This window comes from Mus pahari, chromosome 5 (assembly GCF_900095145.1).
Source record: "Mus pahari chromosome 5, PAHARI_EIJ_v1.1, whole genome shotgun sequence".
Classification (NCBI taxonomy): domain Eukaryota; kingdom Metazoa; phylum Chordata; class Mammalia; order Rodentia; family Muridae; genus Mus; species Mus pahari.
In genome coordinates this window covers 53,927,579-53,955,458 of record NC_034594.1, presented here as the reverse complement: position 1 = coordinate 53,955,458, position 27,880 = coordinate 53,927,579, and the positions used below count along the sequence as shown (strand labels likewise).

At 54.6% G+C, this 27,880-nt stretch overlaps 2 protein-coding genes across 8 annotated transcripts in view; both read right to left on the bottom strand.

The window, feature by feature from the left end:
- Window positions 1–12,003, bottom strand: part of Asic4 (acid sensing ion channel subunit family member 4) — a 22,799-nt gene extending 10,796 nt beyond the window's left edge. The window contains 2 exon segments of the mRNA XM_021197902.2: window positions 11,036–11,656; window positions 11,658–12,003. Of these exon segments, the coding sequence (XP_021053561.1) occupies window positions 11,036–11,656; window positions 11,658–11,999 (963 nt within the window). The 5' untranslated portion in view covers window positions 12,000–12,003.
- Window positions 12,004–19,144: 7,141 nt separating this feature from the next.
- Gmppa (GDP-mannose pyrophosphorylase A) lies at window positions 19,145–26,661 on the bottom strand. 7 transcript variants are annotated; one of them, XM_029539191.1, is made up of 14 exons: window positions 26,585–26,661; window positions 25,740–25,866; window positions 25,542–25,639; window positions 24,225–24,328; window positions 23,461–23,647; window positions 23,086–23,145; window positions 21,947–22,077; window positions 21,322–21,336; window positions 20,785–20,919; window positions 20,567–20,664; window positions 20,375–20,421; window positions 20,126–20,218; window positions 19,794–19,962; window positions 19,145–19,484 (listed from the first exon to the last, which is right to left on the bottom strand). In XM_029539191.1, the coding sequence occupies exons 2-14, from the start codon at window positions 25,777–25,779 to the stop codon at window positions 19,384–19,386; spliced, it is 1,278 nt and encodes a 425-aa protein (XP_029395051.1). In that variant the 5' UTR covers window positions 25,780–25,866; window positions 26,585–26,661; the 3' UTR covers window positions 19,145–19,383. The 7 variants fall into 7 exon arrangements, with proteins under 7 accessions (XP_029395051.1, XP_029395053.1, XP_029395052.1 ...); XM_029539193.1 differs by having other exon boundaries at window positions 25,740–25,800; window positions 26,585–26,642; XM_029539192.1 differs by lacking the exon at window positions 26,585–26,661 and adding an exon at window positions 26,159–26,569.
- Window positions 26,662–27,880: the final 1,219 nt, after the last annotated feature.

Sequence of the window (27,880 nt, the reverse complement as noted above, 5' to 3'; positions counted from 1 at the left end):
GTCTAGCTGCCTGTAACCTGCATTAGTGATTTTTTTGTTTGTTTGTTTTTGTTTTGTTTTGTTTTGTTTTTTTGATGTTTCTGGACCTCAGTTTTTTTCTTCTGTCAAATGGAATCTTCCAGAAAATTTCTGCCTGACTTGCTTCTGGGGGTAGTTGTAAGTCTTTAAGGAAAAAAAAAAAAAAGAAGAGTAGCAAGCCCCAAAGCAAGCACTGGTAGTCCCAGATACTTAGGAGTCTAAGACAGGAGAGCATTGCTTCAGCCCTGGAATTTAGAGCAACATAGTGAGCTCCCCTTAAGTCAACAGACATTTGTAAAGTGAAATCACATTCATGACTCCCGAGCATCAGTCTGCGATGCTGGGATAAAAGCCACAGAACATAGGAGAAGGGACAGAATTTGGAGCCTGGCAAAGCAGTGTTCAAATCCTGCCTCTTCCACCAATCTTCATAAACAGCGTGAGACACTCCATCAAGAGCTGGGTGCCTGACAGTCTCTTTAGACCTTGGTTTGTTCCCCCACAAAAGGCAACAGCAACTCCTCCCCCTCCGGTTAGGACTGCAGATCCGAGATAAACTCCAGAGTGATGTAAGGCCTCCTCTGCCATCACCGGCAGCAGGCAGGCACTCAGCAGGGGAGCAGGGGCTGACCTAGGGAAGGGAGAATCCAGCACAGCACACACAGCACAGCACGCACAGCACACACAGCACACACAACACAGCACACACAACACAGCACAGCACGCACAGCACACACAGCACACAAGCACACACAGCACAGCACACACAGCACAGCACAGCACACACAGCACAGCACACACAGCACACACAACACAGCACAGCACGCACAGCACACACAGCACACAAGCACACACAGCACACACAGCACACACAGCACACACAGCGCAGCACACACAGCACAGCACAGCACACACAGCACACATAGCACACACAACACAGCACAGCACGCACAGCACACAAGCACACACAGCACAGCACACACAGCACACACAGCACAGCACACACAGCACAGCACAGCACACACAGCGCAGCACACACAGCACAGCACAGCACACACAGCACACATAGCACACACAGTACACATAGCACAGCACATACAGCACAGCACATACAGCACACACAGCACAGCACACACAGCACAGCACAGCACACACAGCGCAGCACAGCACACACAGCACACACAGTGCAGCACAGCACAGCATAGCACACACAGCACACACAGCACAGCAAAGCACACACAGCACACACAGTGCAGCACACACAGCACAGCATAGCACACACAGCACACACAGTGCAGCACACACAGCACAGCACACACAGCACAGCACATACAGCACAGCACAGCACAGCATAGCACACACAGCACACACAGCACAGCACACACAGCACAGCACACACAGCACACANAACANAGCACGCACAGCACAGCACAGCACACACAGCACAGCACACACAGCGCAGCACACACAGCACAGCACACACNGCACAGCACATACAGCACAGCACACACAGCACAGCACAGCACACACAGAACAACACAGCACACACAGCACAACACACACAGCACTGCACAGCACAACACAGCATAGCACGTCCATTTTCACAGGGTGTCCTGCCTCTTAGTAAAGATGTCTGCCCTTGGCAGGTGATCAGCATGGAGCTCTTTCAGAGCACAGCTCACAGGCTCTGAGATGTGGCTCTCCCAGCAGATGGAAAGCTCAGCCTGGCTTACCTCCAAGACTTTTTTTTTATCGAGGTCTGTGGGATTCAACCTCTTTGATCCTCCGTTTTTCATCTGTGAAATGGGAATAAAATCAGGTACCCTTTGAAATAGTCATGAGAAAGGAGATAATTGAGCCAGGCGTGGTGGTGCACGCCTTTAATCCCAGCACTCGGGAGGCAGAGGCAGGCGGATTTCTGAGTTCAAGGCCAGCCTGGTCTACAAAGTGAGTTCCAGGACAGCCAGGGCTACACAGAGAAACCCTGTCTCGAAAAAAAAAAAAAAAAAAAAAAGAGAGAGAAAGGAGATAATTACATGACACCTTAGCAATAGCAATTTTCTGAATGTTTGCTCTGAATCAAGCAGGAGTGTGAGTACTTTACATAGATGAACTCTTTAATGCTGAAGGAAGAAATTATAAAAGCTATACTTTTATTCTAAAGATGCATTTATTTATTTATTTTATGTATATGAGCACACTGTAGCTGTACAGATGGTTGTGAGCCTTCATGTGGTTGTTGGGAATTGAATTTTAGGACCTCTGCTCATTCTGGTTGGCCCCGCTCGCTCTGTCCCTGCTCGCTCCCACCCAAAGATTTATTTATTATTATATCTAAGTGTACTGTAGCTGTCTTCGGACGCATCAGAGGTGGGCGTCAGATCTTTTTATGGGTGGTTGTGAGCTACCATGATGGTTGCTGGGATTTGAACTCAGGAAGAACAGTCAGTGCTCTTACCCACTGAGTCATCTCGCCAGCCCCAGACAGAAGCTATTCTTATTGTCCCCATTTCACAGATGAGATAGTGGAGGCACAGAGAGGGTAAGAAACTGCCAAAGTCACATGATGTAGCAGAGCAGAGGGTGGTGGGCGCTGGGATAGCCCATGTGTCAAGCAGTGTCCCTTAAGCCTTTACAATGTTTCAGGTACTGTGTCTGACACAGGGGATACATCCCAGAACAAAACAGTCTTCCTCAAGGAGTTTGCTGTGGGATGTGGAGGCATGAGTTCATTTAAAACCCTGAGCACCTACACCATGTGCCAGGCATACTCAAAGTGCCAGGTCTACAAGAGGGAACAGAACACGAACCTAACAATCACACAAATAGATACTACTGGCTGTGCTCCATGCTGTGGTGGAGATTCCAGCCAAGGCAGCTGCTGAGGCTGCAACAGGAGTCTGCTTCCGGTTGGAGGGAATAGGGATAGGCCTCTTTTGAGTAAGCTGGCTGGCCCACTCCCCAGGAAGGACATCGGATAGACCACATGTTCATAGCGCCCACTTCTCCGTGCCCAATACCACCCACGTACTTTTCAAGGAGCCTTCTTCCCCAAGGTGGGTCTGGGAATGGCGGTAGTGTTAGTTCAAAGGTAAGCAAGAGAGCCCTGGTGGATGCAAAGGAGGAGCTGGCTAAGGTCCAGTAGCCAGAGCGTGTGAGAAACTGTGAAAGTAGAAGTATGGAATTGGGAGCTCGGGGTTGTTTTCCAAGTAGAAGAAGGCGGACCCCCGGGACCCAGGTAAACAGTTACACCCATTCCCGGGCAGCCATTGCCTAAGCGTTAGACCCCAGAAAGAATTTTGCAGGCGATAAATGTTTTTAATCAGTAACTAAGTCTTTCCCTGGCATCCCCACTGCCTGATGCAAACAAAGCTGTTGAAGAGTTTAGCACTCACAGTTGGTGGGCGGGAGTTTTCAATTCCAACAACAAGACTTGGGGAGACGTGGAGTAGGAGAGAGAGAGAGAGAGAGAGAGAGAGAGAGAGAGAGAGAGAGAGAGAGAGAGAGAGAGAGAGAGAGAGAGAGAGAGAGAGATCCATCCGTCTAGCTGACGAGTGGGTGGTGGGTGGTCTCTTATCAGGAACCCCCTGCACTAGGCTCACTTTGGCAGCACAGGCCTAGCTGCCCGCCCCGCACTGCGAGGCCGCACCCACGGGCAACGCTTCCCGCTGGCCGCCTCGCCTGCGGGGCAGGCATCCATCACTGAGCAGCGCCCTCCCTGTCTCCTCCGGGCTCCTCGGCTCTCCTCCCTGGGTTCGCCTCATTTGCATTCCCTCGGCTCCCGGCTCCTCGGCAAAGTGACCTCCGTGCACACAGCAGCGCCAGAGGCTTCCACCGCGGAGGGAGACACCGTCGCCCGCCGTCCGCTGCGGCCGGGGAGGAGATTAGAGGGGCGGGAGCAGGGACAGCGCTGACCGGTGTACTCGGGGCTCTGGACTAGAGCTGGGTGTGGCCAGTGAGCCTGGGAACTACCGAAAGGCCTGGTGCTGAGGCAGCGCTGAAGGACTTGAGTCAGATTTGAACCCGTGACCTTAGTCTCTAGCCCCGCTGAAGTGAAATGTGGAAGTCGCTCACCCCGAGGTCTGGCGAGCTCTGCCCTAGAAATGAAACCTCCTTTTGAAACCAGAGGCTCTTAAACATCCCAACCTCCACTCGCATCCCCGCTAAGGAGAAGCCTACTCCACTGTGCAGTCGCCCAGGAGTCTCCAGCCCTCCCCAGGGTCTGTCCAGTCCCTTGTCCCCACTCCCCCGGCCAGCCAAGCTGCCTCCCCCGCCCCCCGCTTGGTATTTACACCTTTCACACATTTGTAAGCTATTATCCTGTCCACGCTTAGTCACCGCTGAGCCAAGCGCCACGGATTTAGCTCCTTTAATCTTTCCTCCTAAATCAATCCTCCATTTCCCCTTAATCATCCCGTGGCTCCTCTCTGAACTCTCGCTGCTGCCTCGCCTGCCTGCCGCAGCCTATGCCTATCTCTCTGGAACTGCTCCCCCCACCCCAGTCCCAAGCGGTGTCCCAAGGGCACCGTGAACATTTAGGGGATGGACTGGATATTCTGCCCTGCCACCACCCCACGCCACCCCTGCTCAGGAGCCAAGGGAAGACACACAGGCATCTCTGCCCTTTCTGGAAGACACACAGCATTAGAACTTTGCTGTTCCCAGTCTGAGACTCTCAGTTTTCCTGCTTCCTCCCACTGCGCAGGGGGGTGGGATAGGGTGCTCTGAAGAGCCTAAACCTCTGTCACGGCCCACCAAACACAAAAGTAATGACAACAAAATGCATAACAAGTCTGCTAGATGAGGGCTTTTCCCCACTGCCCATGGAGCTGGCTGTCCCACCTCCTTGACCTAGCTGCTCCTGTGGATACAGGAGAGCCAGGAAGTGTGAGTGCGCGCGCGTATGTGCATGTGCGTGCATGCGTGTGTGTGTGCATGTATGTGCGTGTGTGTGTGCGTATATATGTGTGTGCGCGCATGTGTGTGTGTGTGTGTGTGTGCGTGTGTGTGTGTGTGTGTGTAGGGGGGAGTTGCTGTCCTTTCTCCTCCTTAGCCTCTGTCCCCACTTCTCTCCCTGTCCAGGGTTCGATCCAATAGCCTAGAGGCTGGACTTTCTTTGAGATTCCCTAGAACCCTTTTGCCTCCAGGTTTGATCCTTTCCACCCCTCAATCCAGACCTGGATCTAGTAACCCTGCTCTCCACCACAAGAGGGGGCAGGTTCCTCCTGGAAGCCCAAGGGTAGGGATAGGGATTCGTGAAGGAGGCCAGGAGAGGTACGGCATGGGGGCCATTTCTTCAGATGCTAATCAGCATCTTCCAGCAGTGCGAGAAGCTGGGCTGATAATGAGCCCAGCTCGGGGCTGATTCCTGATTAATGAAGAGGCTACAGGGCTTCTTGAGTGGGGCCGGGTGGGGCATGTCTCTCACGACCCTTCCCACTGTCCTTGAAGACCAGCCCTCTGTGACGATTTTCCCTGTTCTTCTTTTCAAGCACACTACCTTAATCCAATCCACCATCTTCACTGCCAGTGCAGCCAGATAGAGAGCGCCCCCTTTAGGAGGACCCGAGGAGCAGCAGCTAGTAAAAAGTAAGAGGTGTGCTGTGCCCACCTGGGTTCTGCAATCTGAGCTGCAGGCAGTCTGCAGGATTGTTAAACTCAGGGAACCTTTTTATTGAAATAAACTAGATCTGGAGCTTCTTTTGACACCTTGGAAGACTACCGACATCCTCACGTGGGCAACAGTTAGTTAGAACTGAGGTGGAGACCCAACCCTTCGCCATAGATGAGCTCATTAACTTTTCCTCCTAGGCAGGAGCAGCCTTAATCCACATGTGTGCACAAGGGTCACACCTCAGGACACAATGGGACCGTAGGGGCAGAGGAGTGCCTGGGGGAATTCAGGCAGAGTTAATAAAGTTGATCTGGAAGGTAAGAGGTCTGGACAAACATTAGAAGAAATGCATGCCCTCCCACCCCCACTTCTAGAGTCAAGGGTTATAGGAAAAGTCTGGAGTTGGGAGGTGTGCATGGATGGAGTAGCCCCTTTGATTGACAGTGGCAGTAGGTTAGAGATTGAACCTGCTAATATTGGCCGAACTGCAGCGCTAGGCAAGACCAGGGACCAAGGAGGAGACAAATGGAAAGAGGAGATTGCTGAAAAGCCCCCAAACTGGGCACCAGGGCAACCAGAGTAGCTCAGGGCTTACATGAAGTCCTCATTGCCTCAGAGCTGTCCTGGGTATCGGATAGGGAGGGCTGGGAAGGGAGGGGGAGGGCAGGGGGGACTGCCCAGCTGGAAGAGGCCTTGTCTAATTGTGCCTGATTAGTAGAGAGGGAGAGAACAGGGCTAGTGATTAATAGTCACGGCAGTCACCAGCGTGAGGGGAAGGAGGATTGGGAGGGGGAGGGAAGCCTGGGAGCCAAGGGGGATGGAGAGATGGAGGTGCCCATGGAGCCTTGGCCTCCTGCCCTTCTAGGACTGTCTGTACCCTCGATCTTGGTGGGGGGGGCGCTACAATGAGGAGCTGGGACCTTCCCCCACCTCCTAAGGGAGTCCCTTCTCCTTCCTGCTTCAATTTTTCAGGCAGGGGCATGGAAGAGAAGAGAGCAAGGTCATGCCTGCCTCTGGGAAAAGTAGCCTCTGTGTGATTCGCATGATGCTTTCAGACACCCCAAAGCCTCCAACCATCCACAGCTTAACCTGGGACCTCGGCTTGACTTTGTCATACCCTACAAGACATCATCGTTTAGTCCTATCTGTAATTCTAGCCCTGACTCAGCCAGGCAATCTGAACCTTAGTCACCACTATGCTGTCCAAGATAACATGCACTGGTTGCACATGCCAAATCACATTTTAAATGCTCAACAGCCATGCGTGGCTAGTGACTACCATGTTGGAAAATACAGACGTGGGATGTCTCCATCTTTGCAAAAGGTTTGCCATCTAGCACTGACCTATATAGTGAATATATATATACATATATACATATAGTGTGTGTGTGTGTGTGTGTGTGTGTGTGTGTGTGTGTGTGTGTGTGTAAGGCAGTAACCACACAGTGGACAGCAAAGGTCTAAGGGAAGACCAGAGGATAGGAAGCAGCATTGCTCCAGAACAGGCCATCAGAAGCCATCAGATGATACTGAGATCAAAGATGGCCCAGAGCTGCTGTGGTGGCATTTGTGACAACTGGCACTTGCAGAGTGCACATTGTGTGCATGCCAGGCAGTGTACTAAACTCTTTTCAGGCATCTTATCCTCAAAACCACCCCAGAGACAATGTAATAAATACACAAACGGATGTTCATAAAAGCATTTTGGTTTCCTCGAGGCCACACGACAGAATAGAACTGTGGTACAAGTCCACATGGTCAGACAGCTCCAGAACTCACGCCTAGTGCCCTGTCCCCTGCCGAGAGGAGATGCTTGGCTTTTAGAGCTTCCTGCCACCTTTGCATTTGTACCGAGCAAGCGAGCGAGCGAGCGAGCATGGAGGCTAGGGAGAGGAGAGCTACTGCCTCCTACCAAGCTGACTGACTGAGAATGAGCCATGATGGGGGAGGAAGAGAGCCGGGGCTTGACACACAGTTTGGGGATAGTGGGAACAAAGAGGAAGGGAAAGCCCCTTACAGTGTCAGGGTGAACAGAGTGATGGGGAAAGTATGAGGTGCTAGTGGGAGAGGGCTCCTGTGAGCTGCCTGGAGGAGAGAAAGGAAGAGAAGAGCTGGGGGGCTGAGGGAGGACAGTGGAGGTGGGAAAGGCCATAGCAGGCACATCTAGAACCCCTGCCCCCCCCTCCAAACCTCACTCTGTCGGCCTCACCCCTTAAGCCTCCCTAGCCCTCTTCTAGCCCAGAGTGGCCTCTCTCTCTCTGAACTCAGGCTCTTACCATCTACGCACCTCATCTGGCAATTAATCCTGGCACCTTATGACATCGCTTGCATGGCTGATTAACTCTTGCATGGTTGCTTAAGCTTTTGAGTATCCCTGTCCTTCTTCTACCATGAGACTGAAGGCATCTTGAGGACAGGGCTTGAGAGCCAGGGCTTCCCTTCTCTCCTGTCCCCCACAGGTCCTAGCAAGGAGCCGAGCGTGTATCGGTCCACAGACCAGCATGTTGAGCGCCTGGCTAGGAGTAAATGAAAGGATATTTGGGAGTGGTGTGTGTGTGTGCGTGTGTGTGTGCGTGTGTGTGTGTGAGAGAGAGAGAGAGAGAGAGAGAGAGAGAGAGAGAGAGAGAGAGAATCTCAGTGGCACCAGAAGCAAGAGTGGCGGCTTAGGGGACTGGGGGAGGGCACATTACCCAGAGTAAAAATAGGCTGGAAAATGTGACATTTATTAACTTGGATTCCGGAGGAAAGGTCACAGCAGAGTGGGGAGTGGGAAGGAGGAAACAGGGAAGGCAACAGAAAACACAGAACAGTCCCTTACTGAAGCCTGTCTGTCACCGTCACTGGCCATTTATTTCCCTGTCGCCTACTCCCTGACAGAGGCCACCTCCACCAGCTCACATCTTCATCACCTCACTAGACCCCTTCAAATCTCCATCATGCACCCCAGCATCCTCACCGCAGAGCTGAATCACGGACTTCATGTCCTCACCAGAGGCCTCCTGTCTCACCCGGACAACACATCCAATCTTCTCCAAGATCCCGGCTCTCAGTCCAGTTCCTAACTGTCCCAGACTCAACCGCGTCCTCTAGGTCTGGGAGGGATTTACATGCAGCAGGTGGGGGGCAGGGTGTGAGCAGGGGGCTATGGGTCCAGGCTAGTGGGGGCACGGGGTATAGGAACCTCAGAGGGGAATTCTGTCCCCCAGGGCTTGCTTCGTCCTGCTTGCACTGATGTCCCTGAAACAGCCCCACAGCACAGCCCCACCAGCTTCCCCTCTGTCTCTCTGTCTCTGTCTCTGTCTCTCTGTCTCCATCTCTGTCTCTGTCTCCCCCCACCCCGCGCGCCCCAGGATACCAAAGGACCTAGGGAAATCTATCCTTGCCCTCCCTCTTCCCCATCCATCCCCAGGATTCCAAGAACTTTGGTCAAGCTTTGATCAAGGGAATACCTGCCCCCCGTATTCTCTGGACACCTCTCATCCTAAGAGAAACCCTTGGTCACCTTCCCTTCACTTTCTAAGTGACCTCCATCTCTCCTCCATTGATTTGTGTCATCGGTGCCCTTCCCCTTTCCTGCCCACCCCAACTGGAGCTAAGACACAAACTCAGGGACACAAAGACCCCATTGATTTCTGCCCCAGCAGCACCTGCTGAGACTGAGTTCCTCCCCACCCCCATCACAGAGGGGTGAGGCCACAAGGCAGGAGTCTCATGAATTCCCAAGGGCCACACTCAGGTCACACATCACTCCCCTCTTAGCTCTGGTCTTGGAGAGCAGTGTTCTGTTTTCCTAGAAGTCAGAGCGCGTCGCTAGCTAGACAACAGACTGCTATTCCCCAATTCCACTCCTGGTACAATCTTCCTTCCCTCCTGCCCCTCTCTTTATGTTAATTCCTCCCACCGAACCCACCCACACAACCCAAAGCAAGAGGCCCTAGACACTGCAGATGTGGTGGGGCCAGGAACCTGGTAACACTGAGGCAGGGAGAGGAAGAGCTTATGGATGAGGAGCTAGGCTCTCAGGAAGGAACGTACCCATTGCCACTGGTGGCTGGGTGTGAGCGGGCACCTGGGTGCCACTATACATCTGCTCATGTACCAACCAATAGCCACAAGGATGAGACCACACACACACACACACACAGAGAGAGAGAGAGAGAGAGAGAGAGAGAGAGAGAGAGAGAGAGAGAGAGAGAGAGAGGCATCAACTGGGGACTGGGGACAAACTCAAGCACACTGTGAATCATAGCTTGTGAATGTGTGTGATAGACCTGACAACATCCAAGACACATCCCCCACGCTCATACACCTGATGGCGGGAGGTGTGCAAGGAAAGCAGGCCGGGCTGCCACTTCACTCCTGCTGAGGGCACATGTGTTCGTGTTCACATACATGGGGGTGATGGCGCCAGTCGTCTCTGCCTGGAGAATGGTGGGCAGAAGTTGGGGTAGGTTGGTGTCAGGAGCTGGGATGACATCCCCAGCCTGACCCCCATCCTTGGCAGCTATGAGCCAGGGTACAGGCATAGAATGAGTGTGTGGGTGTGCAGGTGTGCATGAGTGTAGTGACAGGGACACTGGGCGTGCATGGCAGGGAAGGGAAACCGTGTCCCTGAGCAGTAGGAGTGTGTGTGTTCATGTGCCAGCTCTGAGGATGAGTTATGCACAGAGAGGGAATGAGTGATTCCCAGTGTGAGAGCCAGAGCCAGGCAAGGGAGCAGCAGGAACAGGGACCGGAGGGGGTGGGGGCACTGGCAAGCAGGACCGACCAGGGGGAGCATGAAAGAGGGGTGTGTGAGAACAGCTGTGAAGGGCTGAGTGTGTATGTGTGTGTGTATGTGTGTGTGGTGTATGAAAGGCACAGAGACGAAAGAGATTGGCATCCAAGATACATGAAGACCATCTCCATCCAGCTGGCTGGCCGGGCCAGCTCCCCAGAACGCAGCCCTTCTTCCCCCCTACTCCTTCCTTAGACAGGGACACCTCTCCCCTCTAGCAACCCTCTCCCTGTCACTTTGATTTGGTGGGAAGAAGAATCCAGTAGCCCCCGAAGAAAAGGAGAACAAGAACAAAGTGGGGCTCAGTCTGTCTGGCCTTGGGACAAAGACCAGCTTCAGGGCCCTGAGTCCATCCCGAGGAATAGCCCCGGCCCCTGAACCTTAAACACTGCAGCAGCAGTAGAAGAGGAGGAAGAAGATCTGTCATCGGGGTAAGCCCTTCTGAGCATCCACTGCTCTTGGACTGAAGAGCCAGAGGGAAACACCAGCTGAGGGAGACACGAGGCCCGCCTCTGGTGGTAGAAGGAAGGGAAGCCCTGTTGAGGATCCCCTCACGTAGCACCCTCCACCCCCCACATTAGCTTCTGGCCACCCCAGGTTCAGGTGGCCCAGCTGGTAGAACTCACCACAGAGAAGTTGCTGGCGGAGCAGTGGTGCCCACTGAAGTTGCAGCTCTTGAGCATGTCAGCAAGCTGGTGGCCAGTGCGGTTGAGGATGTCTACCATGTCAGGCTCTGGGTAGCGAAGGCCAGCTGCACGGTGCCCGTCCCGGTCTTTGGGGGGCAGCCCTGTCAGATTGGCCAGGTGGAAGATATCAGCATCGCTGAGTGCCGAGTGCCGGAAGCGGTTGATGTTGCAGAGGGTGACAGCCGGAAAACCCGCCACTGGGGCTGGGGCAGCAGGGTCCATGGCTACCAGGTGAGGCCGGGTCAGGTAGCCCCTGGCCAGGCTGGCTGCCTGGTACAGGAAGGCAGCCAGTGAGGTGAGTAGGGCCAATGCCCACAGGGTTCTGCGCAGTCCATGGGGGCCAGGGCCACAGGCCCGGCCCAGCCCATGCAGAGTGCTGGTGCTGGCAAAGGTGGCCAGGTCCCGAGGGGCTGCTGGCCCCTGAGCAGCCCCCAGGAGGCTCTGCTCATCCCCTGCCTCCTTCTCCTTGGGTTTTGCATCCTCCTCAGCAAATTTGATTTTGCACACAATCTCGATCGGCATCTGTCCCCGGCTGCTGGGACTGGCCAGAGCCTCACTGCTACTGTCCCTCCCTGGACAGCAGCCCTGGTGCCCTCCGGAGTGGTGGCGGCGGCAGCGGCTGCTCTTCTAAACTCAGGACAACCAGGAGGAGGACGGGGACAGGGTGGGGGCCCGAGGTGGGGGCGTCACTCCCACTCCCAGCAGCTCCGCAGCCCCGGCGCTGCCTCTGCCGCTGTTGCCTTTGCTGCCGCTTGTCTCTCTCCTCGATCGTCTCCTTGTGGCTTCCCTTATCAGCACCCGCACAGCTGTCAGCCCCTGCGTGTGTCCCTGCGAGCAAGCGAGTGAGCGAGGGAGCAAGCGCTGCTCCGCCACGCCGCGCAGCCCCAGCCGCTCCGCTCAGCATGTGCTCTGGAGCCCACCCCGTGCTTAATAATTCAGGACATGTCAACAGCGTTTCACCGTCGGGCACTGGCACGGGAGGCAGGAGCCAGGCCAGGGAGGGAAAAGCCCCACCCTACCCCAGCCCAGGATGGAGATTCCAGGATCAGGGGTGCTTCTGAAACTCTCTCGCTGTACCTTAGTCAAGTGTGGGGGCCACGGATAGCCTAGTCTCGGGCCAAACAAGGAATGGTGCTTTGCTGAGTTCTCAGCCCATTCCTTGCCACTTCTTCTGGACCACACCCCACGAAGGGTCAATCAACCCCACTTCCCGGCTTCCTTGACTCCTGACTTCAGCCTTCCACGGATCTCACTGCCCCAGTCAAAGCAGCTCCCAGCAACTCCTTGTGAGAGCCACTTGTTTGAATGAGGGAGGGAGGGAAGAGGAGGGCAGGCAAGAGAGATGAAGAGACAACTGTGGCTTCACTCCGACTCCCCTCCCCTAGAGCCTTGCTGCCGATTTCAACATCCACCTGCACCCCTACCCCCTCCAGGAGGGACCCTGGTTCCCTTTTTCTGACTTTGCCCCCAATCTCAGGTTCAGTCATTCTTGTGACTGAAGCAGAGGCCACCCTGACTGGCTTGCTTGTCTGTAGCCACTTTACTAGTCCTTCAGTCTCCAAATCCCTTGTTACGACAAGGCTTGGGGAAAAAGGAGGGATCTGGACGAGCCAGGCCAGGGAGCTAAGAGCTCAGAGGCAGGGGAGAAGGAAATGAAACGCCCAGGGGAGCTATTAGAGCCGGTGGGGAGGTGAGTGGGGGCTTCAATGGAAATACTATGCTAAGGAAATCAGTGCCCAAAATGTCCTGTCCTCTGGCAGAGCTAGGCAGGGTTGCCCTGCTGGCTGCTATCTTGGAGGGGAAAATCAGACACACGGGTTACCATCACAAGAGGAAGTGGAAGCCCCAGGAGGGGGTACGTTGGTACCTTCCGCTTGGGGGTAGCAAGAATGGTCCACTTGTGCCCCCTGGGGGTGTGTAAAAGTGTGAATCTTCATGGGGGAGAGGAAGCACTTGTCCTGGGAGGAAAAGGGGGCTGATTAATCGGGGTGCTAATGAGCAGCAGGGAGAGGAAGCTCAGAGGGGAGGGGGAGGCGGCTCCATCGATCCAAGCCGCGGAACCAGCAGCTGAAAAAAAAAAAAAGTGAGAAGGGAATCGATCTGAGGGAAACGGCAGCTGCTGGGGATTAGAGCCCGAGGTCCACGCGCTGTCCAACGGCCACCCCTCCCCTGCGTCAGCCCGGCCCTGCAGTTTCAGGCTGGCCCCTAGGGAGGAATGGTCACCAGCATAGCTCCCCTTGGGGGATTCAGGTTGCTTCTCAGCCCACCCTGGCTGCAAGGCTAGGTCAGGCTGCTAGTGAGGGGCACCCCAGTGTGTCATCCACCTGCACACCTGGTCCTAGTCATGCATGGTGCTCTAACTAGATGTTCCCAGCCTTTCAGCAAAGTGGCTTCCCAGGGCCCCACAGCTGGGTGTCCCCACACACTTCCCATGAGTCTAGGTCAGCAGGCTCCCAACACTGGGAAGGGAAGACCCCTTGGGGGGGGGCAGGTTCAAGGGCTGCTTTTGGCTGGGACACAGCAGAAGGTTGACTTGACACTGGAAGCAGGCGCTGAGTTCCTATGGAAGGGTCCAAGTGACCACAGACAGCTAGCCCCCTCTCTACCTGGTACCCTGGCAGTAGTCTTCCATACTCTTCCCTCCCTCCCACCCCCCCATCGACTTTCAAACCTTTCCAAAGTCCCCCCCACCCCACCCCCTGCACCACATACCCACCATCCCTCTTTTTCTTTCTTCCCTTTTCTCCCAATATTGATTTTTCTTTACTGGGTTTTTAAAAAAAGGTGATTTAATTGCTTTTTTAAGGTTACTTCGGACTGGGACTCTGCCAAGAAAGTGGGAGCTGCCCCCCAGTCTCACCCAGCATCCACCACTGCCCTGATATCCTGTCTGAATTCCACGCTGTTGGCTGAGCGCTCAGGGTCAAGCTGTCTCCACAGCATGCTGACCTCCATCATGACGCCCCCTACCCGCCCCCCAACTTCAGGTCAGCAGGGACTCTTCCACCTCGAAAAAGGAAAGACGTTGGGTGGTAACTCCATACCGGGGGGTGGGGGTGGGGTAGGGGTGGGGTCTGTGGGGGAACTCCAGGGCACTGGAATGAAGCAGCAGTTTGTTACATGCAAGCTCCCACCATTGCCCGGTGGCCAGCTGTCTCTAATTGTCCGCAAGTCCCTACCATCCAGTCTCCCAGACCTCCTGGAATCAGGCTATTCTCAGTGGGGACCCCCATCCTTCCAGCCCATCTCTTGGTGGTTTCCACTCACGCTTTCCCCACCCCCAGCCCCTTCTGGCCCCCTTCCTATTCCTCCATACCCCCTTTGCCTCTGGCCCTGTCCCCTCTCCCCCCCTTCTCCCTGCTTCCCTGCCTGCCTCCTTCTCTGCCCGGCTGCAGTTGGGTGATAATCTCCCTCATTTAGCCTCCCGGCTGCTTCCCCGGCTCATTGCCCAGCTGGTCCCTGGGGCCCGGCCCAGTTTCTTCCCCACCCCCACCCCCAGCCCTGCGCCCAAGCTCCCTCAGCCTTTCCCTGTTTCTCTCACCCATTCCCTAGGGACCAGCTGTCCCCCTTAGGGGTGGAGCAAGGGTGGGGGTGGGAAGCAGGGCTAAGGGGAGCTGGCTAGGACCTGAGCTAGCTGTAAGCTAGTGTGTGTGGGGGGTGCTGCTAGGAACTCCGGAGTTTGGAGTGTGGGGAGGGGCTACCATTTAGGCAGAATGTGAGCCCCCACTCAGACTCCTCTGCTCTCCAGTTATCCCCATTTCTCAGATTTGCTCACAGCCCAGTTCTCCCTGCCCTGGGATTTGAGCTAGGCTTCCGGAAACTGGGAAAGAGAAGGTTAGTGAGAGGGAGGTAAAGGTCAGAGTACGTTGGGCTAAGTAAACCAGGGGAAAGGGTGGGGACAACAGGGAGGGCAGGATGGATGAGTCAGAGGTTTGGGGGGATGCTTGGAAGTTTTACTTGAGCAAAATGTCTCCAAAGGGAGAGCGGAGACTCCCTGGGCAGAACCTGAGAGGTTTCCTAGGGACCCCCCCCCCAAAAGAAGCCTTTTCTGTTCTTTCCTGTCCTATGAGGGCTCCTGACTCCCTGGCTGGCTGACTATTTTCATAAACTACACAACCTTTGAACTCCTAAGGAGCATTCTATAGATCGAGTCCCCAGCCTCCAGATCCCAAGGGCCACCTCCTTGACACCCGCCTCAGCTCAGAATTCTGGACCTGGTGCTGACCAGGGGGTGGGAAGCCAGTGTGGGGCAGACGTGAGCGGGAAGGGACAAGGATGGAGGGGTGTGCCTGGCCTGGCCAGGCCTGGCTGGCGAGCGAGCAGCAGTGACAAACGGGCTGTGCGGGGCCGAGGGGCGGGGGGCGGACGGCGGCTGATTTATCTGGGTTATTTATGCCACGGACGAGGCAGGAGAAGCGGTTAATGAGAGTCCCGGCGACGGGGGATGGGAAGGGCCGGACGTGATCTGAGGCAACTGAAGAGGGTTAGCGTCCCACCGCCAGGCCCTGCCCCCACTGTCACCGGTACTCTCTGCACCCCGCCAGGGCCCTCCCGGGGCTATCCCAGGGAAGCATTCGCTCCTCTGTCAGGCATCTACCCCTATTTGGGTATTCTCAAGCGGAGGTCATTGGTCACCAGGAATGGAGAGGCTGGGATTCAAGCTTAGGGAAATCCTGGAGGAACTAGGGAGGGGATGTGAAAAGGGAGGACAGGAAAAAAGATACACATCCTGACTGGCTAGAAACAGACAAGTTTGAGGGGTCAGTGGAGAGGGCTGAGGTAGAAGAGGGAAGGTGGGAGTAGGTAGGCAGCTCACAGACCCTGAGCAGGTGCCAGAGAGAGGGCAAAGGGCCTTTAGGCACTCATCTGGTGTCAGACAGGGAGCCCCGAGATTGGGGTCTGAGTGACAGAGAGGCTAGGCAGGAGGTGGCGCTGGTCAGAGAGCAGAGAGAGCAGGAAGGAGGGAGAGAAGATCCCGAGAAGGAGGGGGAGAGGGCTTTGCAGCAGCGAAAGCTGCTGGGAGCAGATAAGGCAGCACGGCAGCAGGAGGGATTAAAGCTCCGAGGGACGGGGGGGGGGGTTGTTGCCGAGTGGGATGATGGGAGGGGGCAGGGAGGAGAGGGTTGAGGGCAAGACACCCGGCCACAGAGACGAGCAGGGAAAGGAGATCTTTGAGGAGGCAGGTTTAATCAGGGGCTATTAACTAGGAGAGGAGAAGGAGAAAACTCTTGATCATCCGTTCTGGGAAGGAGGACTTTCCTGTCATGAACAGTCCTACACCCCACACATGCCTGTGGTGGCAAAGCTAAGCCAAGCGATGAACTGGGGAGGGTAGAGGACTGCCGAATAATAGGGTTGGCAGAGGCTGGCCCCAGGAGCTGCTCAGAACGGATCTGGAGATACGAGAGCACACAGCGCCTCCTTGCGGCGGTCAGTGGAACGCAGGAGAGTCAAAGGAATTGATGCTCAGTCCACTGGTGTAGACACCCCACCTGACTAGGCCTCCTTATGGGGAGGGGTAGAGTCTTGGAGAAGAGTAAGTTGCTACCCAGGGTGGGCTTCCAAGGCGTCCCTTACCATCCCTTGACCTACCAGAAAGGTGTTCTTGGTGCCAATGAAACCCCTTGCTCCTCTACACCTAGCCTAGGACAGTTCAGAGATGGCTTGGTGACAGAAGGCAGCCTTAGTGGGAAGAGAGGAAAGGAGAGGGGGGTGCGGGAGGGGAGCGGAGGTGGCAGGCGGGGCCGGGTAATTGCGTGTTTGCCAGTTCTCAGTCTCTGCACACAGGGAGCGTGTGTTGGTGGGTGTTGCTTCCCTTTGAGGAGTGTCTGTTGGCAGAGGTGTCAGTGTGTCTATCTCAGGGGTCTGGGCTCTCCTTGGTTCCCACCCCCTTTGTGTTTGGGGGAGCATGGCTCTGGGCACACCCAGCTGTGTTCCGTGCTGATGCGGCAGATGTGGCGGGCCCCAGCTGTGCCTGCTTCCCAGAGAGGGGGAGGAGGCTGCAATCTGCTCCCCCATAATGGCTGCTAAATGCCAGGGGGAGGGGCTGAGATGGAGGTAGGATTGGGACCTGGGCAACCCCAGCAGGACATGAGTGAGAGAGGGCAATGCTCCCCCCCCCACAGCCCCACTCTGACTAGTCCCTCCCCAACCCTAGCCAGCGTTCTTGGCTCTCTCTCTATCTCGATTGCTCCTGAAGCCCATCCAAATTTTTCTCCATACTCAGTCGTCCCTGTCCTCAGCTTTCCTCCCCTGTCACCCCATCCAGCTTGATGCCAGGGACCCAGCCCCCCCCTCCCCAGCCCCCAGCTCGCTTCCCTTCGCTGATTTTACAGAATAATCTTTTTATGGAAACTGGGAGGAAAAAAAAAAAAAGCACTAATGGCTGGGAGCACACCCCTCCCCCGCATCCCTCCCCCTGCTCACCAACCCCCCCCCAGTTCCTTCTGGCTTCTCCCTTCTCAAACCCACCCCTGAACCAGAACCCTCCTACACCTATACCTCCATGAGGCTAATGAAGGTTGGGCGCACGTCCCCAGAGTAGCAGATAAGGGGGCTCCCTGCTACCTCTCTGGAGGCAGAGTGCTCCTACTTCATGGGCTGTGAGCTCCCCCCTTAGACAGGCAGACGGGGCTCCGGCTTCTCCCAGTGCAGAAGAGTGCTCGGAAGGAGTGAGGTTATCACCCCCCCCCACCCTTAAGACACCGTGCACCTGCGACCCCCTCAGCCTGGGCAGTGTTTTGAAGGTCTCAGCTTCCCTCCTCCATACCCCCTTCACTGACCCTTTCCCCCTTCAGAGCCTCTTGCCATCATGTCTCCACCCCCACTGGGTCTAGGAGGGGGGTCCCGGGGGCCAGGGCCTGACACAGACTTATTGGATTTCACGGTGTTTTGCTGAGAAAATAATTAAATTATCATATTTATGATGGAGCTGCCATGGCCTCTGCCAACCACTTGGAACAGAAGGGTCAGGGTTGGGGGAGGAGAGGAAAGGAACCCAGAGCCTGGCCTTGTGGTCCAGCCCTTTCCTAGCTCCTTCCTTAGGGAGGTGACCCCAGGCTGAATGGGTCTGCATCTCTGCTGATGGTTGCGGACATGACAGGTCTGGGTTGGAGGCAGGCTGGGAAGAAACCAGGGAAAGGGGCTGTGGAGGGGCAGGTTACAGGTTAGGATTGCTAAGACCTTGGGATCTCAGCCAGCCCTCATGGCATGGGAGGTCATCTCTAGGGCAGTCCCCAGTCAGCCGTGGTCCAGTCCCCACGTATCTTTCTAACTGCCTGCCTGGATAGCTATGAAATCCTGAGCTCCGTCCCAGACCCTGGGGTTGACAACAAGGTCCCGACACCCTGCTGCCTGCCACCCAAGCTGCCTGCCAGGACCCCCTCCTGTCTCCCACCCAAACCCTGCCCCCCTATTCTCTTCGGGTAATTAGATTCCTCTCAATTAGCAGATTACGATCATTACCAGCTCATCTGGCAACTAAACTCAGCACCCACAGCTGTGGAAAGGGGGTGCCAAGAGGGGCACACTGGGGTCACGGGCAAACATGGGGATGTGCGGAGAGTAGGGCTATGACCTGCCAAGAGGTATCAGACTGCCAAGGGGTAAAGGGGCCTCTTCTAAATCAGACCTCTGCGGAGGAGTGGGGGCGGATCCTGGAAGACCCCTGGGTAGGGGCAATGCCCCCAACTCCCCGAAGCCAGCCTGGGAACAGATGGGGCTGGCAGAGCGTTAAACAGGCCAGGGCTGGGGCTTGGCATGGAGCTGAGGAGAGCAGGCTGCTGGGTGTTCAGCCTGCGCCCCAGCCTCCCTGCAAGGGTGCCCACTGAAATCCTTCAGCTTTCAGCATTCTGGAAAGCCAGGCCCGGGGAGGCAGGCCAGCGAGCAGGGTGAAGGTCGTGGAGGCCAGGGAGCCTGGAGGGCCTTCCTCTAAAGCAGCTAGTGCAGAAGGCTGAGGCAGTGGGAGGGGGAGATTTACCAAGACTCCGAATTCATTATTCATGAGCCAGCAGCAACGACTCCAATTTAAATGCTAATGTGGGGGGGCCTGACTCAGCTGCCCCTCTTGTGCTTCCACACCCCCCCAGTCCAGGCACAAGAGGAGTCCAAGCTGGCTCCAAGGTTCATAGGGGTTTATTTGGGAGTGGGGAGAGAGGCCAGGTGTCCCTGGCCATACACACGGCTCCTACGAGGTGGCTTCCTCAGGTCCTTTCTGGACAGAGCTGGCCAGGCAGGCAGCAGCCCAGAGGAGAGTGGGCGGGAGTCCTGGGGGCCTTTTGGCAGCATCCTCACAGGATGATTTGGTTGGTGAAGCTTCGACTTAGCTCCTTATGTGGTAGAACAATCGAGTTCAAGATGAGCACCTCGGCAGGGATCCGAACGCGGCAGCCTGGAGCGTGGACGAGGGCACCAGGAAGAGGTCGAGAGAGGTGATGAGGCAGGGAGCTGGGGCCATGGCCAGGCCTGCCCATCTGTGCTCCAGCCTCATCCCCCAGTGATTTCCCTCCGGCTGGGTACGTGGCAGGATCTTGGTAAATGTTTGCTTAAGGAATACACACACACACACACACACACACACACTCATGCACACACACGCACAATTCACACAAGAACGAACATTCCCTGCAGACTACAGCCTTCACCTGTGGAGCTTGCTAACCCTCACTAGCCCCACCCCCCAGCCCCCAACAAACCATACCCAGGATAGTGATGGCAGGAAGCAGCTTTCCGTCTTTGAAGAGGCTCTCACTGTCCATGCGAGCTCGGGGGTCATTGGGATTGGGGTCATTGGGAGTCCCCTCTACGCGGGCCCAGCGCCCCACAGTGCTCCCCCAGCCCACAATGCTGTGAAGGACACAGGTGTGTTCCTGTTGAATAGAATGGCTCAGGGTGAGTGGACAGGAGGCAGGCACAGGAAGGTGTGGAAGGGAGGAGACACAGAGTCTGGGGTGGGGTTCACCCCTCTTGCTCTGGAAGGCATACCTGACCCTCCTTTTCCCCCAGCCTCTTGGCTGTGTGCCTGGTTCTTACCTGCAAAGTGGCTCCATGGAGGACAATGCTCTCTCGCAGACGCACACCCTCGCCTATGGTCACCCCCTTCCCAATGGAGACATTGGGACCCAGCTGTGAAGAAGATCATCATAGGTTGCGAGTGGAGGGACTTGGGGAAACAACAGGTATTCCAAAGCAGGGAGACAGGCCAGCACCTGAGCTTGGTCCCTCTGTCTCCCCACGGATCCCAACAGCCTCTCCCTGAAGTTGGGGCCACAGCTTACTTACCACAGCTGATGGGGCCACTTTAGCGGTTGGATGGATGTAAACATTTCCTAGAAACAGAAGAAACAACCTGGGGGACAGATACCCCAAAACACATCTGGATAGGGAGGGGAGGAGACTGAGCCTTCACCGCCACACCTGAGGTGAAGAGGGTAGGTCGAAGGACTTGGGAGAATAAAGGGATGGGGTGGGTACCTCTGATTCGTGGGCCTCCTGGAGTGTGTCTGGCTAGCCGTTCTGGGTGAGTGATCTGGTATCGCCCCAGATAGAGGCGGGAGGCATAAAGGGCTGAGCTGGGGACCAAAGGGGAAAGAGGCACTCAGGGTCCAGCAGGGCCTGTGCCTACCACCCCAAGTGCCACACTCTTAAGTCTTAAGATCCGTGATACAGGGACTTCCCCAGCCCCCACATACCCTGCAGATTTGATCTGGCTCCAGATACCATCAGTGAGGTGCACGTAGATTTGGCCCTGCCCAGCCAGGGCTGAGAACACATCCTGTTCTAGTCGGATGGTCCCTGCGCCAGGCCATGAGCCCGGAGATTCCTCCCTGGCCGGGAAAGGGGGAGACATCACTCAGACCCCTAGGTGAGTCCAAATCTAGAGTCTCTCCAGGAAGGAGTGGAAGGGGCTTTGCCGCTCCTTTAGCTTAGCTGCTTTACCAAGGTCTAATCAAATCCTCGGCACCTCTCTATTCCCTTTGACTGACTGCTCTCACTGGGGAACCCCAGGCCTACACCCCACTCCTATCCCTGCTTATGCCCACCCTCCCCCCATTCCCCCATCTAATTCCCCTCCCTCACTGGATAGCACAAAAAAAAAAAAAAAAAAAAAAAAAAAAAAAACCAAACTCACCCCAGAGCAAGGCAGCTGGNCCCCCATCTAATTCCCCTCCCTCACTGGATAGCAAAAAAAAAAAAAAAAAAGCAAAAAAACAAAAAACCAAACTCACCCCAGAGCAAGGCAGCTGGTGAGGGCAGAAACAGTCACAGAGAGGGGGGGGGGAAGAGATGGTAGAGGTGCCAGCTCAGCGGAAACAGAGATAGAGAGGCCAGGAGAGATGGAGAGAAGCAGAGACATGGTGGAGTGAGAAATGTTGTCAGCAGATGAATGAGGCGTGAGATGGGAGCTGGGTGGGGAGGGGGAGACCTAGTAGCCGGCTTTCAGGCTTGGGAGGGACAAACCTGACATTAGCCGGCAAGGCTCTGGGCAGCTCAAGTGAGTGTGTATGTGCGCGTGTGCGTGTCTGCACTTGAACGCATGTGCACCCAAGTGTGTGCTGCCTTCTGTTCTCAAAAGATGTCTGTGGGACAACCAGGGCTGGAGAGAAATGGACCAGAAGCGGAATGGGCAGGCGGTGACAGAGGAGGAGCGGGTGGGGGGGGGTGTGAGGAAGAGGGACAGAATGGGTTAGAAGGAGAGGGACTTAGGGAGGCAGACTATAGATGACAGTGGGAAAGGGTGAAGGGAGAAAGCCGGGAAGCAGGGTGACATGGGACCTGCAGAGCCTGGCAGGGGCACAGGTCTGGGATGGGGAGGCTTGGGGTTAGGTCACAGGGTCATGGAGCCTGCCTCACAGTTGCCCATCCTCCTGGTTACGCTGGAAAACATCCCGGAGAGGCTTCAGGGCTTCTGGGGAGAAAAGGTAGATGCCACAGTTGATGATGTCACTGATAAAGGTGCTGGGTTTCTCCACATAGTGCAGGACCTGAGAAAGTGAAGGCAGAGTTCACAGAGGAGGGCAGACCTCCATACCACACCTCATAGGACATCACCCCCAGGCCCCTCTACTGCTGAATGGGGTAGTTCACACCTTGGCTTCACATCCCCAGGGGGCTACCTGTGCTCAAAGGTCCCTAACTCCTGGTATTCCAGGAAAATCACTGGAAAATAACCGGCCACTGGGATGCCCTTCTCTGCCTCTTCCTCTGGGAAACCCTCCCTCCCTTTGGAACCAAGTTGACATTGTTACTCTGCTACCAACTCCACCTAGCTCTTCGCACCTGACACCCCTAGACTCTGGTCATACCTCACCCAGGCCACTGTGCCAAGGATTGGCTTTTGACTGTCCTTCCTGCTAGACTGAGGTCTCCTGAGAGGTGGGAAATGTGTTCTGTGGTTTTCTTTCACGTCTAACTGGTGCCTGCCACAAAACTGCATACACATGTAAGCATACACATATATATTCCATGTAGAGTTTATATATATTAAACTATGAACAAGTAAAATGGTTTGTGTGTCTAAGTTCATGAGACTCACTGGAAGGAATTTTCACAAACAGGGACAAGGCTCTTCTTGCCTTAGCGACTATGCTCCCACCTCAGTAATTATGGGTCACTGTGGACTTCCTACCTGTCTTTGCACAAACCGTTCTCTCTGCTGGCAGTCTCCTTCATCTCTACCTATTTCCTGAAGGAAGCCCTGACCCCTCACATCAGGCTCTTGCTGGGCCTCTCTCTGTGTTCCGGTAGTGCCCCGTGCATACATTTATTAAAACATCACTCCTCCAGAAACGAGCTGGCACCCCTTCCCCCTGTCATTCTCTCTTAAAGGGCTACAAGATGATTTACTAGGGAGGGGGAGGGGGGATGACACACAAACTGTCCTATCTGTTTGATATGATGGACCCCTCCTGAAAGCGTTCTCAGCATCCCCTAGAGATGCGGGGTACGGGGTTGATCTTACAGAGAGGCACTCAGCCCCATCCTGCTCTCACCTCATGCGTCTGTGGATTCTCAACGATGCACCCGTAGTTGAGGGATTGTGTCCTGTTAGCCTGAGAGACAGACATATCCAAGACAGTGACCTGCCTCCTCCGGGGCGGCCGAGGCTGTTTTCTCTACCTTCCTTCCCTTCCCCTTTAGCACCTGGCACGCAGCTCTGACACTGACAGGCCTCCAGCAGAGTTGAGAGCTGACAGCTGCCCTTCCCCCCCCCCCCCCCCCCCCCCCGCCCTGCTTTCCAGCAACCAAAGGGCTCAGGGTTGCCAGTGACACCTCTGTAACTGCTGGAGTGGCACATCTCCCTCCCGACACCACCCCTACCCAAGACCTAGAGGGGCCCCAGTCTCTACAGTCCTCAGTCCTCTCACCGTGGTGCCAAGGAGTAAGAAGGGGTGGCGCTGGCGCCTGTGAGCATCCAACATGGCACTCAAGGGGAAGTCAGAGCAGACATCAGCGTTGAGCACGAAGAAGGCCTCGGGTGCCCCAGCCAGGATCTGGTCCCGAAAATGGTAGAGGCCACCCCCTGTGCCGAGGGGAGCAAACTCCTGCAGGTACCTGTCCCCAGGAACCCCAGCCAGCTAAGTGAGACACCATGAGCCAAGAGGGCACCTGGCACACCCTCCCCCTCCCCCGATACCTCCACCCTTGTCAGCAGTACTTCTGCCCTAGGTCTGCAAGGAAACCTCATATTAAGTAATTCTGGGGGCTGGAGAGATGGCTCAGTGGCTAAGAGCACTGACTGCTCTTCCAGAGGTCTGAGTTCAATTCCCAGCAACCACATGGTGGCTCACAACCATCTGTAATGGGATCCTATGCCCTCTCCGGTGTGTCTGAAGAAAGCAACAGTCTACTACTCACTTACATTAAATAAATAAATAAATAAATAAATAAATAAATGTTTGAAGAAGAAACAAAAAAGTAATTCTGATGCCCAAATAAGTACCTTTTGGGTATGGGGTAAACCCTGGTGACTCAACTCATTCCCAAGAACTTTGAGACTCAGACACATTACATATATATACATACACACACACATATATATACATATATATATATATATATATATATATATATATATATATATATATACACACACACACACATATACACAGACACATATATGTTCAAACACCTGACTGGAAGGTTAAACTCCTGCTGGGCAGCTTCCAGGAACTGGGTGAGGGCCTCGTCGGGCTGGTAGAAGCCAATGAGTAAAATCTCCTGCATCCCAGGGACCTAGGACAAAGGAAGAGGTTGTCAGAGAAACTTCTGATGGGAATTGGGAAGATCTGGGTACCGGTCCAGAAGTCTAGAGGATAAAGGTTCAGCTCCGGTGGGTATCCTGGGTAATCAGTCATCCTGCCCTGCTTTCCTTTGGACAGTGAGGAAGTTAGAACTCTCAGCTCTGATCTTTCCATTTTTTTATAGTCTCCCATGCACCTGGACTGGAACGACCTTGTCCACCAAGCCACAGTAATGTATAATCCAGTCTTCTTTTCTGCCTTTCCTTCTTTGTCACCTCCTCCTACCCCCAGCACTGGGGATTGAACTCAAGACCTCCTGCATACTAGACACAGGCTCTGTCTCTGAGTTGTATCTGAAGCTTGTTTATGTGTGCCCATGCATGCGTGTGTGTGTGTGGGGGGGGTACACAAGCCCTTGTGTAAACAGCCACATGGAAGCCAAAGGTCCAACTTGGATCTCTACATGGCTCTGTTTTCAGGGGTAGCCCATCTTCTCAGGGTCGCTCGCTCGCTCACTGGGGTCTGGCTAGCTTGGCTGGCCAGGAAGCCCCAGTGATCTACTTTCTCTACCTTCTCAGTCCTAAGATGACAAACCCATCACCAAGACTGGCTCTTTAAAAGGGTGACGACAGGGATCAAACTCACAGCCTCACGTTTGTGCAAGCAAGCACTTACCCACCAAACCATCTCCCATTATATATTATTCTAAGTTTGATTCCAGCATAAGATGACAGGGTCATTTATCAGGGGTCTGCATTGAATTAGGCATTTTACAGCTTCAACACTCTACATGGGACATTTAATCTCCTTTACAGATAAGAAAACTAGAGCTGAAAGAGGTTGAAATTTGGCTTGCTCCAGGTCTCAGCAGGAAAACAGGACTCAAACTCAAACCTTGTCTATCCCAATAACGGAACAATAAAGAAAAGGAGCTGCAGCATGGGGGGCTCCGTGCTTTATCACTGATGCCCCCTGCTATGGCTCTAGCTTATCCTTTAAGATCCCTGCCTGGCTTTGAGGTGTGAAATCGGAGCAGCAGCAAGAGGCAGGGAACTCATCAGGGCTAGCTCCACGCACAGCCTGAAGCAGTGCCACTCACACAGACGCCAGTGAACGGCAGCGGTAGTTGGTGAGAAAAGATCGCGGCTGGGAAGTGGAAGACAGACACACAGCATGAAGGAGAGGGGCAGGAAGTGTGGGGTTACCTGAGCACAGGCTTCTATATGGTGCTGGATCATGGGGACGCCTGCCACAGGAAACAGCGGCTTGGGCACCTCAAAAGACAAAGGCCTGAAGCGAGTCCCTGAGAGAGGACAGGAGAACATTTTAGCTTCCTATTTCCTTGTGTTCCAACCCCACCGACCTCTCTGGCCTACCCGCTCCCCTCTCCCCCATCTCCTCACCCTTCTGGGGGCCTCCAATGAGAATCACAGCTTTGAGCATGATGAGCGCTGTTACCTACACCTCAAACCACAACAGAAGAATCACAACCAGATCTCATACTCCCAAACTACAACACACAGTCTTTTCCTAGGATGTAAACACAAAAGTTCAGTACAGTTCCCTCCTTGGGCACACAATCACGAAGTTCATCCCAATCCTGAACTCAGATGGCTTCAAAAACCTGCAGCCCTCCCTTTTATCTCTAGTGACTTCTCTTTGGCCATGAACAAATTATGTAAACACGGGTACTCAACGGACCCCTTCTCTGACCCCAAATCTCAAAACCCTGAAACCTCCTGTCCCAATGCCTTGCAAATGACTGCTTCCTCCTTCTAGACGTTCTGCTCCGAATCCCAGCGCTGAATATGGAACCACAAACCTTGAGTGAGCTCCGGGTATTTAATTTGAATCCTATGAATGCGCCCCAAGTACCGAACTAACACCAATCTGCATTTGATGAGCAGCACCAACCCTAACACCTCTGGGTGCTGAATGTGAATCCTACATGGGCTCGAATCAAAAGACAGGTTCCGTTGACATGTCAAACGCTGAGCCTACTACTCCAGGCGTGCGCATACGGACCACTGGTGCGGAATCTCTGGATTCCAAAGATTGATTGCTGACCTGGACCCCACAACTGAATCAGTTCAATAGACATCAGTTTCTCGTAGCCATTGGTTATGGAACCAACACAAGCGTGGGCATGAGGAGAGCAAGACAGGCCCTGTGAGCCCTCCCTACGTCCAGGGTCCGTCCGCTACCCCTACCCTGCCCACCACCCCCTCCACCATGTAGATCCTTTTACCACTAGCTCCCTTTACGCCAGCTCTGCCGCCTGCCTCTGCTTGCTCCTTCCGCGTACGTGTCTCCTTACAACCCGCGAGAGCTCCTTCGCAGGGGCTGCTGGGAATTGTAGTTTTGAAAACGTTCTCTCTCCAACTCCAATAAGACACTTGGGAAATGTGCTGGAAACCTGGAGTTTGGTTAAGGTACCGTAGTGCAAGGCTTAACTGAGGAGAGAGAGAGAGGAGTGAGGATGGGGGCTAAGAAGTTAGGCCTGGAAACTGAGATTGAGACCTAAGCTCTTCCAGTATGGGCTCAGAGACAGCGGAGAACTAAGTCACAGGAGAAACCCCTGGGTGGCCAGCTTTGGAATGGCCGGGAGGGGCTGAGCCTAGACTGAGCAGAGGGAAAGGAGGAGTCACAGTTGCAAAATGTGTCCGGCTGAGAAGTTTGACACGGAGAGAAATCCTGTTCCGGATGACTACTACCTGTAAAATGAAGCACGGGGCTAGGCGAGCTTTTCAGATTTCCTAGTGACTCCAGTATTCTGTGACCTTGGCCTGTGGGTCTTGGGATAAGTATGGGGCGGGGGCAGGGAGAGGAAATGGCGATGAAAAACAAAACAAAACAAACAAACAAGCACGCAGAGGGTCAGAGGAAAGCAGTTTTATTAAGCAAGACAGAAGAGGGTTTGGATCCCGCCAGCACCTGGGCTCACAGCCAGGGCAAAAGGTCTGATGGTCCCTTTCAAGCCACGTCCACCTGAGCGAAGCCCTGGGCCATGCCCAGTGCGGTAGTCCTGGAGAATGGTAAGACGCTGGTGGTTTTGGGACCAATCTCAACACCCTGGGGAAGATGTGGAGAGACGGAGGGTGGTCTGTGGGTCAGTTTATGTGTGTAATGAGCTTAGTTAATTATAAAGCTCGCTCTTTGCAGTCCAGTTTCTGGGAACAATACCACACAGGTCCCAGTCTCAGCCCTGCCTTGGCTGCAGATCCTAGACCTCCTCGGGGCCGTGGTCCTCGATGTCCTATCTGTGCTTGGTCTGGCAGACATGGCAGTCAGTGCTGCCATGGCGTCTTTGAGGTCCCTTTTGTACCTTTGCATGGACTCAACGAAGGACAGGGGAACCCAACCATGGGACAAGAGCATCACCACGGGATGAAGAATATCTGGCCCTAACTCCATAGGATGCATTTGAATTCACAGTATGTTATTGGACAGATGACTAGCCTTTCCATTTTATCTCTTTAGTTATTAAACAGGACTTATCCCTGTCCCTTTTTCTCTGGGTCAAGTAGAAGATCAAAAGAGATAC

What these genes read in the sequence shown, in the direction of transcription:
- Gmppa (XM_029539191.1), bottom strand. Translation starts at nt 25,779, where the DNA reads ATGCTCAAAGCTGTGATTCTCATTGGAGGCCCCCAGAAGG. An exon ending in CATTGGAGGCCCCCAGAAGG is followed by an intron (nt 25,640 to 25,739) that starts GTGAGGAGATGG and finishes GTCCTCTCTCAG; the next exon opens with GGACTCGCTTCAGGCCTTTG. An exon ending in ATATAGAAGCCTGTGCTCAG is followed by an intron (nt 24,329 to 25,541) that starts GTAACCCCACAC and finishes CCTTTGTCCTAG; the next exon opens with GTCCCTGGGATGCAGGAGAT.